Source organism: Poecile atricapillus, chromosome 3 (assembly GCF_030490865.1).
Source record: "Poecile atricapillus isolate bPoeAtr1 chromosome 3, bPoeAtr1.hap1, whole genome shotgun sequence".
NCBI lineage: Eukaryota > Metazoa > Chordata > Aves > Passeriformes > Paridae > Poecile > Poecile atricapillus.
The window spans coordinates 836,227-849,502 of record NC_081251.1 but is presented as its reverse complement, the minus strand read 5'-3'; the positions used below and the strand labels follow the sequence as shown (position 1 = coordinate 849,502).

At 56.6% G+C, this 13,276-nt stretch overlaps 2 protein-coding genes across 5 annotated transcripts in view; both read left to right on the top strand.

Annotated features, from left to right (window-relative positions):
- ASXL2 (ASXL transcriptional regulator 2) overlaps positions 1 to 13,276 on the top strand; it is a 59,575-nt gene that overhangs the window by 29,210 nt on the left and 17,089 nt on the right. For all 4 annotated transcript variants that reach the window (XM_058834256.1, XM_058834255.1, XM_058834254.1 and 1 more), the window contains 2 exons: positions 1,970 to 2,078; positions 3,105 to 3,255. In XM_058834256.1, the coding sequence (XP_058690239.1) occupies positions 1,970 to 2,078; positions 3,105 to 3,255 (260 nt within the window). The remainder of the gene's footprint in view (positions 1 to 1,969; positions 2,079 to 3,104; positions 3,256 to 13,276) is intronic.
- Positions 78 to 1,981, top strand: LOC131577002 (MAPK-interacting and spindle-stabilizing protein-like). The gene is made up of 2 exons (XM_058834284.1): positions 78 to 1,782; positions 1,873 to 1,981. Exon 1 carries the CDS (start codon positions 458 to 460, stop codon positions 1,601 to 1,603), a length of 1,146 nt encoding a protein of 381 aa, XP_058690267.1. The 5' UTR covers positions 78 to 457; the 3' UTR covers positions 1,604 to 1,782; positions 1,873 to 1,981.

Genomic DNA, 13,276 nt, shown 5'->3' with positions numbered 1-13,276 from the left:
CTGTGTCTGTGGAGATCAGGTCAGCTCCGCTGGGAGCTGCTGGTGGCGCAGCTCTGGTGGCCCTGCAGCTGCTGGGGGCACTGGTCAGACTGGTCACAGAGGTCAGACTGGTCAGAGTGGTCAGACTGGTCAGAGTGGTCAGACTGGTCAGACTGGTCAGACTGGTCAGTGGAGCTGCCCCCTGCAGCAGGGCTGGCTGGAACAGGCTGTGGCTCCTCAGGGATCAGGGAGCTCTCACAGGGCAGGGCTGGGCTGGGACAGGGCGAGCTCTCCCCAGTTCAGACCCATTCCCTGTGGGCTTGGTGGGATTTGGTGACTGATTTTAAGCACAGACATTTTCTGCTGAGCTCTGCCAGGCTGGGGCAGTGCCAGGAAAACAAACAAAACCCAGGGAGAAGCTGTTAAATCAGTTGTGTAGGAGCAGTGGAGGTGGCAGAGGAGGAAAGCTTTAGCAGAGATGGTCCTGCCTGGGCTTCATTCCTGGGGGAGCTTCCAGAGTGTGGCTCTGGGTCCTGTCAGGGCACTGCTGGGGATGTGGGCACAGCTCAGGGCCTGGGCAGGGCTCTCCCAACCCTGGGGCTTCCCGGGAATGGGAGGGATTCTGTGTGATCCCTGCTGTTCCCCAGGCTGGGAGGGACTGTGGAGCATCAAATCATCAAATCCCACAGGGGTTTGGGTTGGGAGGGACCCCAGAGCCCCTCCAGTGCCACCCCTGCCATGGCAGGGACACCTCCCACTGTCCCAGTGTCCAGCCTGGCCCTGGGCACTGCCAGGGATCCAGGGGCAGCCCCAGCTGCTCTGGGCACCCTGTGCCAGGGCCTGCCCACCCTGCCAGGGAACAATTCCTGCCCCAAATCCCATCCAGCCCTGCCCTCTGGCACTGGGAGCCATTCCCTGGCTCCTGGCCCTCCAGCCCTTGTCCCCAGTCCCTCTCCAGCTCTCCTGGAGCCCCTTTGGGCCCTGGTGGGGCTCTGGGGTACCCCTGGAGCCTCCTTTTCTCCAGGCTGAGCCCCTTTCCCAGCTCCCTCAGCCTCTCCTGGGGCTCCAGCCCCTTCCCAGCTCCGTTCCCTGCCCTGGACACGCTCCAGCCCCTCCAGGGCTCTCCCGTCAGGAGGGGCCCAGAGCTGTCCCCAGCACTGGAGGTGCCCCAGCAGTGCCAGCACAGGGGACGGGCACTGCCCTGGCCCTGCTGCCACCCCAGAGCTGGCACAGCCCAGGGCCAGTGGCCTCTTGGCCAGCTGGGCTTTGGGAGGGGAGGAATTCCTGCTCAGGGCTGTGCTGGTCCCAGTGTCACTCCCAGCAGGGTGGCAGAGGCTGTGTCCCTCCTGTCCCTGCCTGGGGACACAGCACCTGCCTGGCCTCGCTCCTGTCTGCAGCAGAGTGGCTTAAAAACCAAACAAGAACCCCTCCAACACTGGTGAAAAGATGGATCTGTCTCCACTCCTGGCTGGGATGGGAGAGCTGCCCCCTTCCCAGGGGGAATTGCACAATTGATTTCCATTTGTTGCCCCACAGACCTCGGCCCAGTACAACACGGGTTCTTTTTTGGGAAAAAAAAACCTCAGCACAACTTGGAATCCTTCTGGAGCCCATCCTCAGCTGACCCCAAACCTGCTCTGGGGCTCACCCAGAGCCTGCAAGCTCTGGGGCTGCTTTGATGTTTACCAGAGCAATCTTGGCCAGCCAGGGCGTTCATGTTTGCTTTTTCCTGGGATTCCAGGGGCTGCTTTCCCTGATGCTCTCTGTGGCAGCTGCAGGTGGAGCTCCCATGGGGCTCAGGAGGTGGCTCTGGAGCCCTGGCTGTGGGCTGGGGAGGCTGGGCTGGCTCTCACAGCGTGTCTCTGCAGTGGGATGTCCCCTGGGGCTCAGGAGGTGGCTCAGGAGGTGGCTCTGGAGGTGGCTCTGGAGCTCTGGAGCTCTGGCTGTGGGCTGGGGAGGCTGGGCTGGCTCTCACATCGTGTCTCTGCAGTGGGACATCCCCCCTGGCCTGCCTGAATGCCATGCTGCACACCAACTCCCGTGGTGAGGAGGGCATCTTCTACAAGGTCCCGGGCCGCATGGGCGTCTACACCCTCAAGGTGAGTGCTGAAAAAAGCCTTGGGTCGGGATCCCGGAGTCCCTGAGGTTGGAAAAGTCCAGTGGGATTGTCCAGTCCCAGCTGTGCCAGATCCCCAGCTTGTCCCCAGCCCTTCCTTGGGCATCTCCAGGGGTGGGGACTCCAAACCTCCCCTTCCAGGATCATCCTTTCCATGGGGAAATTGCTCCTGGTGTCCAGATTATCCAGGATAATCCCAGAAGGGGACAGTTCCTGGCTGGCACCATAAAGGATCCCTCCCTCCTCACCTGTGAAGGTGAAGCTGCAGATTTTTGCTCCCCGTTACCCACAGGGCAGTTTGCTGATGGCAATTACTGTCCCAGAAGTGAAAGTCATTAAAATGTTAATGAAACTCCAGCTCTTAAAGGGTAATTTCACTGCTCTCAGCTTGTGTCTAGAGATGAAAAGTCACCTTGTCCTCAGTGTCAGCCACAGAGGGAATAATGGGGAATTGTCTGATTGGCATTATTACAATTAAGCTGTGTTTTAATTACTGGAGTGGAGCTGGCTCACACCATTCCTGATTTGGTGTGGATTTGTCTCTGGAGCCCCTCCAGTGGCACCCCTGCCATGGCAGGGACACCTCCCACTGTCCCAGTGTCCAGCCTGGCCTTGGGCACTGCCAGGGATCCAGGGGCAGCCCCAGCTGCTCTGGGCACCCTGTGCCAGGGCCTGCCCACCCTGCCAGGGAACAATTCCTGCCCCAAATCCCATCTGGCACTGGGAGCCATTCCCTGGTCCTGTCCCTCCATCCCTTGTGCTGGAGTTGGTGGTCAGGGATGGGGAACTGGGGGAAGGGCAGCTGAGGAGTCACAGGGAGGTGACAATGGGGACAGAGTTCAGGACGTGTCACCCACACTCAGCATTTCCAGGGACTCCCCGAGGGCTCTGGGGGAGCTGTGGGGCATTGACAGGGCCACAATTGGTGCTGGGTGATCAAAGCCCACCTGATTTTGGGGGTTTTGTCTCTGGGGTGACTCTGCTGTGGCTCTGTGGTGTCCCCTGGCAGAAGGACATCCCGGATGGGCTGAAGGAGCTGTCGGAGGGCTCTGAGGAGAGCAGCGATGGCCACTCGGACTCGCCGAGCTCGGAGCACAGCAGCTCCAGCAGCGACGGCTGCGCCGCCAAGGACGGCAGGAAGAGCAGGTGGAAAAGGAAAGGTGAGTTCCCCTCTGGGGAGAGGAGCTTGGAGCTGCTCCCTGCATGGGGAGGGCTCGCTGGGGTTTGTCCTGCACATCTCAGAGTGACCCCAGCTGAGCTGGGCTGCTGCTGCTGCAGCTGGGGGTGCCCGAGGAGCACAGGGAAGGGGACAGGTTTTACCACTGAAGATGAACAGATCACACAGACACAGCTCGAGGTGTGGTGAAAAGAAGAGAGAGTTTATTTTTCCTCCCAGGATTTATAGGCTCCTGACCACAGCCAGGGATGGGATGGTCAGGATAACACTTTCTCACTGCACTGGCCATGAGAGATGCCCATCACAGGACGTGTAACAGAAAGAATGTACACATATCTATGTTAATAGTTACTGTCCTGGGAAAGTCTTTAGAAAACCATGTCAGCAAGCTCAGAAGGTGAGTTTTCAGGGCGACAGACAGGTACCTGTGGCAGTGCCCAGGAACTGCCAGGCTGCTCCTGCCAGGCTGTCCCTGCCATGTCCTGCATCCTGCAGGGGAGCTGCTGCCTCTGGAGGGTTTGAGCCCGAGCTGGCTCCTCTCCCTCTAAGCCAGGCAATATTTGGATATTGAATCCTGGCAGTGTTCACCCTGCAGTCCACTCCTTTCCTGCCTCCTTCTCCCCTCACTCATGCACAGAATTCCTTGGCTGAGGCAGGACATTATTTTAAAAGTATTTCCAGTGCCCTGGGACTGCTGGGTGGGTCCCAGAGCTGTCCCAGAGCTGCCAAACCCTGCCCAGGGGGGTCACCCGGGCCAGCCCCACCCAGAGCTGCCCTGCACAAACACCAAACTGTGTTATGTGGAGTTGTAAGCACTGAAAGCACCAGCAAAGTACAAAATGGCAAAAAAACCCCAAACCTTAGAAATTAAACTTGACTCCAAATCCATCCTTTGACAGGAAAGCTTCAGACTGGATGAAATATTCTCATTTTTAACAAATTCTCTCGAAATATTTGGTCAATAAGGGGTATTCTGGCTGCTTTTCCTACATCTCCAATGTTCCAATATTATCTAAAAGTTTGTGAGGGAATTTATGTATATTTTAGAGAGATGTTTATGTAGAAATACATGTAGTGACTTGAGATATAAATTTTATATTGCACATTACCAAAGGGCTGGAAAGGAAGGAGGAACCCAGGTGAGAAAGAATGGAAATGGTCTCTCCATCTTCCCCTGAAACAGCTGCCAGAAGTACCCAGAACAAGACAATGTGAAAGCAGAAATATAAAAAAGGGGAGTTGCTCCTCTCTGAGGTCTGGTTCTGATGGTTTTTCCTGGACTGGCATTTAGGCTTTTGGCACAAAGTCCTGTTTTTTGGGGGTTAATGCTCTGAAGGTGGTGAGCACCCAGTGAAGGATGAGTTAGACATGGTGGGGAAGCAGAGGAGCAGCTGTGGTCACTGGGGTTCCTGATGTGTCCCTTCTGAGCGTGGTTCCTGTGTGAGCAGCTCTGCAGGCTGCATGAACATCCCACATCCACTCACTCCAAGGAATTCCCTGGAATTCCTGGCCCTAGCCTTCTCCTCCAGATCCCTCTCAGAATTCCATGAAGAACAATGTGTGGAACAAAGCAGGGCTGGCTGCTCTGGGCCAGGGATTCCTGGAGCTGCAGCTCCCTCCCTCCCCTGGGAGTTTGTCTCCTGTGTTTCCTCTCCTGAGCCCTTCCTGAGCCCTTCCAGAGCCAGGGGACAGCATTCCATGTGGATTTACCCTCCCAGGCACTGACCTCCCCCATCCCCCAGTGGGGGGGTGAGAGCAGCCCTGCAGAGGCTGGGAATGGTCATCAGTGTCCAGCTCCTGACAGGAGAGCCCTGGAGGGGCTGGAGCGTGTCCAGGGCAGGGAACGGAGCTGGGAAGGGGCTGGAGCCCCAGGAGAGGCTGAGGGAGCTGGGAAAGGGGCTCAGCCTGGAGAAAAGGAGGCTCCGGGGGGACCTTGTGGCTCTGCACAAGTCCCTGCCAGGAGGGGACAGCCAGGAGGGCTCGGGCTCTGCTCCCAGGGAACAGGGACAGGACAAGGGGAAATGGCCTCAGGCTGGGCCAGGGCAGGCTCAGCTTGGCCAGCAGCAGGAATTTCTGCCTGGAAAGGGAGCTCAGGCCTTGGCAGGGGCTGCCCAGGGAGGTGCTGGAGTCTCATCCCTGGAGGTGTGCAGGGAATTCCTGGATGTGGCACTCAGAGCTCTGGGCTGGGGACAGGGTGGGGATCAGGCACAGCTGGGGCTCCATGGGCTGGGAGGGATTTTCCAACATCAAGAGTTCTGGGATTTTGTGAAGTTCAATCTCTGCCTGAAGCATTTTTAAATTCAGATGGCTGTGAATGACCTTCTTGAGGCACTGAGTGACATTTTGGGGTCATTTTCAGCAAGTGGAGCCCCCAGGGCTCTGTGCTGGAGCAGCTGTGCTGGGAACAGAGTCCTGGCATGGGTACAGAGCTGTGCTGGCAGTGCCCAAGGCCAGGCTGGACAGGGCTTGGAGCCACCTGGGACCATGGAAGGTGTCCCTGGCCATGGCTGAGGGTGGCACTGGATGGGTTTTAAGGTCCTTCTATCTCAAACCAGCCTCTGTAAAGTCTGCAGGGAACATTTCCTTTTGGTTTCACTATTTCATTTCCTTTATTCACCTGGAAGGGTTCTTTCCTTTTCCTCCAGCAAACACTGCAGCTTCATGATCTTGCTCCATACAAAAATCAACATTCAATGTCCAGGAAGTTGCCAGGAAGAGCAGAATTGAAGCAGAAAATGGGCTCAGCTCCATCCCAGCCATGGTTCATCACCCTGTGCTGCAGTCAGGGATGAGGGAAAGTGGAAATGAGAGAATTGCAGCCCTGGGAGCCCCTGGCAGTGACCATCCCAACTTCCATCCTGACTTTAGGGCACCAGGAGAGGCAGGGCTGGTGCTGACAGAGATCCTCAGGGTTCCCCTGAGCCTTTTCCTGCTGCTTTTATTTTCTCTTGGTCCATTTGTTCGCTGGTTTTAACCGGCGGGGCGCTACGTTCCAGTGAGGAGGATCCCTGGAGCATCAGCTCTGGAGTGCAGCTCCTCCAGGGCCACTTCCAGGCACATGGAGCACACAGAAACCTCCTTCCTCATGAACAAAATCCTCAATCTCGGGGTTGAAGCAGAGAACATCCCAAAGGCAGCCTGGGCTGTGAGCGTGGGGCAGCAGCATCCCGCAGCCTTTGGGATCCGGCCCATCCCGAGGATTGGTGGGAAGCAGTGCTCAGACAGGGCACAGCTGCTTGTTCCTGCTCTGGGGAGCAGAGTTGGGCTGTGAGAGGAGAGGATGGGGGCAGGAGGCAGAGTGGGGCAGGCAGGAGCTGCCCCGAGCCCTCCGTGACAGGAGGGCTGCGCTCATCCCCAATAAAACAGGAAGCGTGTCCGGATAACATCGGCAGCCACTTCCTTATATGAGCAAAAACAAAGTGTTCTGGCAGCACAAAGCAACTCCTGGATTTTGGGAGGGAGAAAGGAGCCCTCAGAGCCTCTGCAGAGCCACATGGGCCCCGAGAGGGGCCGGGAGCAGCGGGAATGCTCAGGGAGCGGCTCCGGGCAGTGCCCCGTGCAGGTAAGGGCAGAGCTGGGGCACAGCTCCCCTGGCAGGGCCTTTTGGGGCCTCTCTGTGCCCACTGGGGTGAGACTGACCCCGTGCCTTGGCTCTGGAGGTGCAGCAGCTCCAGCTCCTCACCAAACTGTGCTGGTGGAACCACCCCAGAGCACAGGGGTGGAGATGGGGAACAATCCCTGCATGGAAAAGCTGCTCAAAGCCTGGCACAGCTGCCCAGGGCAGGGATGGAGTGCCCATCCCTGCAGGAATGTGGAACCCTGTGGTTGTGGCGCTGGGGACAGGGCTCAGTGCTGGCCTGGGCACTGCTGGGGATGGTTGAGCTCCCAGGACTCTTCCAACCCAAACAATTCCATGATTGTCAGAGGATGCTGGTGGGACTCGTGGCATTCTGGGGTGTTTAAGCCATCCTGGAGGTTGAAGTGTGCAGAAGCCTCCTTCACCTGGCTCCAGGGCTGTGTGGGAGCAGCTGCAGGAGGTTTGTGGTGGTGATGAAGCACAGCTGCAGTCATGGGGCTCATCCAGCAGAACCCAGCTCCAGTTTCCATGTTAAATAAAAAGGGGAGGAAAAAAAGAGATTGTAAAGCCAACCTTAAGGGAAAAGGGGAAAATGAGCTAGGGCAGATTATGGATAATCCTTCTCCATTAGCCAGTGATCAGCTTGGCTTGAGTCTTTGTACAACTGAGGAGTCCCTCCTGGCTCCCAGAGCTCTGTTTGGCCAGCTGGGTGTTCAGAGTCTCTCTATTTGGCATCTGTAAAAAGTCAGGTACCGAAAACAGACTGGAAGATTTGGGCAAGGTTAGAACAGATCCGAGCAAGAGCTCTTGGGGCAGAGAAGTGAAACACCTGCAGTGGTTAAAGGCTGCTCTGTGCTGCCAGTGCCCTGTGCTTGGCAAAGCAGGAATAAAGGATAAAACACTCTCCTGAACTGGAGATTTTTGCATTATCCTTTGGCACAGAGGAAGCCCTGGGAGCCAGGGAAGTGCCAGGTCACAGCTGGAGGGTGGCATCTGCTTTACTGGGGCAGCTTCGTGTCCTCCGAGGGCCAGGCCCTGCCCAGAGCAGCTGCCAGCAACAGGAGGTGAAAAGAATTCTGTTTTGGTTCTGGCACTTTGTTTCTTCCTGCTGAAGAGTGGGTAGAAATACCAGCTTTTCTAAATGCAGCAATTCCTGCACGTGGCTGGGGGGAGCTGCTTCCTGAGGATCCCCTGGTGCAATCCACCCGGGATCTGCACTCACAGGAGCGGCCTCATCCTCTGCTTTTGGATCAGTGGAGCTTCTCTTCAGCCCATGGAGCCCCATGGAGCTGTGCCTGATCCCCACCTTGTCCCCAGCCCAGAGCTCTGAGTGCCACATCCAGGAATTCCCTGCACACCTCCAGGGATGAGACTCCAGCACCTCCCTGGGCAGCCCCTGCCAAGGCCTGAGCTCCCTTTCCAGGCAGAAATTCCTGCTGCTGGCCAAGCTGAGCCTGCCCTGGCCCAGCCTGAGGCCATTTCCCCTTGTCCTGTCCCTGTTCCCTGGGAGCAGAGCCCGAGCCCTCCTGGCTGTCCCCTCCTGGCAGGGACTTGTGCAGAGCCACAAGGTCCCCCCGGAGCCTCCTTTTCTCCAGGCTGAGCCCCTTTCCCAGCTCCCTCAGCCTCTCCTGGGGCTCCAGCCCCTTCCCAGCTCCGTTCCCTGCCCTGGACACGCTCCAGCCCCTCCAGGGCTCTCCTGGCAGGAGGGGCCCAGAGCTGCCCCCAGCACTGGAGGTGCCCCAGCAGTGCCAGCACAGGGGATGGGCACTGCCCTGGCCCTGCTGCCACCCCAGAGCTGGCACAGCCCAGGGCCAGTGGCCTCTTGGCCAATTCCCTGTGCCTTGTGCTGAGCAGTGCCACTGGCTGGGGTTTGGGACAGAACCTGCCACCTTTGCCAGCTGTTCCTTTGGAGCAGGAGTGTTTGGGCAGCTGGCAGAGCTTGTGTCACACTGAGCTGCCACCAACACGTCACACACCGGTGGTGACACCAGCTCCATGCAAATTGTGACTCTGATGGGACTTGAGTGTCATAAATGTTCTAAATTTGATTGGATTTCCTGCCCAGCAGTTATTTAAAGTAGAAGTTTGATGTATAAACTACATTATATAAATATACAGAGAAATGCAGAGTGTGGGGACTTGAGGAGTCCTCAGAGCCATTGGCGGGGGTTGCAGGATTTTCCCTGAGTGACCCAAAATATCTTGGTGGGATCAGGCTCTGCTCCCAGGGAACAGGGACAGGACAAGGGGAAATGGCCTCAGGCTGGGCCAGGGCAGGCTCAGCTTGGCCAGCAGCAGGAATTTCTGCCTGGAAAGGGAGCTCAGGCCTTGGCAGGGGCTGCCCAGGGAGGTGCTGGAGTCTCATCCCTGGAGGTGTGCAGGGAATTCCTGGATGTGGCACTCAGAGCTCTGGGCTGGTGACAAGGTGGGGATCAGGCACAGCTGGGGCTCCATGGGCTGGGAGGGATTTTCCAGCCTCTGGGATCCTGGGATTTCTGTCATTTCTGACTGCTCAAAGCAGCCTCAGTAGCAGCAGAGTCCTGACCTGCAGTGACACTCCCAGCCCAGACACCTTCCCCTCCAAAGGACTCTGAGCAACACCTAAGCCAGGTTTTATTTTGACTTCTTCCTCTAGTTCTCCTCCCACTCTGTGCCTCCAGGTGATGTCATTCCCTGAGATCCCTGATGCTCTGACTTTTCACTTTTCACTTTTGACTTTCAGCTTTTTACTTGGGCTTCTTGGCAAGGTTTTCCTTCCAGTCAGATTTGGCTGTGTTTCCATCATTTGTGGGAAATGAAATCTTCTGAAGTGGAGAGCAGGAATTAATGCTCCAAACACCTCTGCCCTTACTGACAACCTGGGGACAGTCCCTGTGCCCTCAGGATTTGACATCTCCAGGACAGGAGTTCAGAGAGTTTTGGGGTGGTTTGGGTGGGAAGGGACCTCAGAGCCCCTCCAGTGCCACCCCTGCCATGGCAGGGACACCTCCCACTGTCCCAGTGTCCAGCCTGGCCTTGGGCACTGCCAGGGATCAGCTGAGACTAAATTCAGTTTTTTCTTTGCCACTGAGGGACCAGTTTGGAGCTGCCACTGTCAAAGCCCATCCAATGGAGCTGTTCCAGCTCTTCCTCCCGCAGTTTGGAATTAACTCTTCCTGATCCTCTCAGGAGCAGCAAGGTCTGCACGTGGAATTGGCCGCCAGCAGCGCTTCCAGCTCACAGCCCAGACTGATTTCCATGGGTCTGAGACATCTGGGGAGTCCCAACCCTGGAGCTGGACTTGGCACAGCCAAAGAGCCCCAAACAGTCAGAGTCCAGTCCTGGGCATGCCCATGGCAGTGTCCAGCTCTGGGAAAGCACAGCTGGGAACTGCCCAAACCCCATCCCTTTCCCTCTGCTCTCTCCAGGGGCTGCTGAGAGGAGCCAGGAGCTGCAAGTGGAGCTGGCCAGGAGAGGAAGGGCTCTCAGAGCTGGGCTCCAGGCACTCCCACCCCCATGGATGTGTCCAGGCACTCCCACCCCCATGGATGTGTCCAGGCACTCCCACCCCCATGGATGTGCTGCTGGGGAACCAAGGGGAACTCTCCCTGTGCCCTGGGGCTGTCACCAGCACTGCTGGGACAAGGACAGAGCAGAGGGACAGGCAGGGACACACAGCCCTGCCCTCCCTCTGCTCTGAGCCAGCAGCACCAATGTCACCTGGCTGTGGGACCAATGTCACCAATGTCCAATGTCACCTGGCTGTGGGAATATCAGCGATGGGGGAAAGTCCCAGAGCCATCAGCCCCCAAAACCTTCCCTGAGCACCTGCAGGAGCTGGGATTCCTCTGCAAGTCAGGAGAGGGGAGGATTAACTATTAACTCATTCTTTAACTATTAGCTAATTCTTCAAGTGATGAATATTTCATTGGACATTGACTGATTCTTCCCTGAGAGAGGGGGGAGGCCCTGGCCAGAGCAGCTGGGGCTGCCCCTGGATCCCTGGCAGTGCCCAAGGCCAGGCTGGACACTGGGACAGTGGGAGGTGTCCCTGCCATGGCAGGGGTGCCACTGGAGGGGCTCTGGGGTCCCTTCCCACCCAAGCTATTCCAGGATTCTGTGATTAACCAGGGACTTTTTTTATTTTATTTTATTTTATTTCCATGCTCCTCAAAGTGTGTTTTAATGACTTCCCTCCAAGTTTTTCATGTCACACATCTGGATCCCATTAGCTGTTTAAAATTAGGATATTTTAAGCTCATGACTGCGCAGTTGAGGGGGGATTTTATATTTTTAGCTCAGCTTGATTTTATTTTGAGCCCAAATGACTGAAGTGCAGATTTTCCATCTGGAGCTGCAGAGGTCAAGCAGATGAACCCAAGGCCATGGACACAGCTCTGGAGCAGCTCAGGACAGGCTGCACACTGGGACAGTGGGAGGTGTCCCTGCCATGGCAGGGGTGGCACTGCCAGCCCATTCCAGGACTCTGTGGTTCCAATCATTTGATGATTTGCAGGAGGGGCTGACCCCAGGTCCATCTCTCAGCACAGGAGACACCCAGGAGATGCAGGATCTGCAGGAGCACAGTGTGAGCACCACAGCTCAGTCACAGCCTGCTGGGATCCACAGACCCAGCCTGGGCACAGCTCTGCTGTTCCTCTGCCGTTGGACTCACCCCAGGGATTTTTATTTTCCCCCAAATCCCAGCTGGCCCTGCCCTGGGGCCATTCCCTGTCACCCTGTCCCTGTTCCTGGGAGCAGATCTGACCTCCCCAGCTGCTCCCTCCTCTCAGGTCTGAGGCATCCCTGAATCCATCCTGGCTTTGCTCTTTGCAGCAGCTCCCTGCAGTTCCCTGCAGGAATTATCCACTCATCATCCTCTTGAGTGAACTCTCAGGAAATGGATGTTGCTGCTGCCCCTCCTGCCCGGATTCTTCATCTCTGCAGTGAGGAGAATTGTGTGAGCAGTGGTTTTGGGTTTGCACATCTGTCCTGGAGCCCGTTTGGGCCCTGGAAAGGGCTCTGAGGTCTCTCCTCTGTGCCAGCATCACTTCTGCCAACTCTTTGTTTTTAAACAGTAGCCAAACAGTTTTTAGCAGCCTTTTGTTGAAATTCTAGGGAACTGTGAGGGAACTCTTTTAACAGCAGATTTTCTTTTCTCTTTATTCAATGTCCAGAGAATCCCAGGGAGTTTGGGACCTGCTTTACCTCTCCTGGTGCTGCTCAGACTCTGAACTTTTCCAGCATTTTATTGACCTCCACTTCTCCCCAGAGCAGGAGCCAGATCTGGTTTAGAAACCTTCCCTTCCAAGCAGGGACACAGCCTTTGCCTAAAGCCATCAGTCTTTGGGTTCCTGAACCTCAAAGTGGTGATCCTGTGCTCTGGCACCTTTTCCATGGGCAGGGAATGAGCCATTTGTGCCCCAGACTGTGTCAGATGGCATTTCAGGGGCTGGAATCGCCTCCTCTGTGCTGTGTGTGTGCTCCCAAATCCTGCTGTTCCCAGGATGTGTTCTCCAGGCACACCAGAGAGCTTTGGGGCTTGGAATTCCTTCTTATCCCGTGTGATTCAGTGGGGTGCTGCATTATTCTGGGGAGGTTCCCCTCTCCTTGGGCACTGAGAGGATCCTGCTGGCTGCAGTTAATGAGGAGCTGCCTCGTTATCTCCTGGCTCCTTCCCTGCCTTGTGCTGCTGTGCTGGGAGCTGATTGCTCAGGAAGTGTTTTTTTATTTTTATTAATTGCCATATGTGGGACTCTTGATTGTGCAGGGCCACCCCACCACCAGGCCTTCCTAGTTTGGTTCCCCTGATCCCACGGGGGTTTTGTCACCTCCTGAACTCCTGGCCTGAGACAATCACGAATTTTCTGACTTTTCTGAATTTTCTCTTTGAGAGAGAGCTCCAGGGAGAGCTCAGAGCCCCTTGCAGGGCCCAAAGGGGCTCCAGGAGAGCTGGAGAGGGACTGGGGACAAGGGCTGGAGGGCCAGGAGCCAGGGAATGGCTGCCAGTGGCAGAGGGCAGGGCTGGATGGGATTTGGGGCAGGAATTGTTCCCTGGCAGGGTGGGCAGGCCCTGGCACAGGGTGCCCAGAGCAGCTGGGGCTGCCCCTGGATCCCTGGCAGTGCCCAAGGCCAGGCTGGACACTGGGACAGTGGGAGGTGACCCCAGATCGCGAGATTTGGGGTGTCCTGTCCCAAGGAGGTTCATTCAAGCGACTCAAGCTGCTGCTGGTGAATTCCCATCCCCAATTAGCTGCTGGTAACGAGGCTCTTCAAAGATGGAATCACCTGGAGCTGGAGGCTTCGCTCCAGGGACTCTGTCTAGCTTGGGCTGGACTCGTTCCACGTCTCACCCACTGGGAATACACTTTCATTTCCTGGGATATCCTGTGTGTTCCCATGTTTCCTTTGGCAGAGGAGCCAGTGGCGCTGCTCTCCTCTTGCTCTG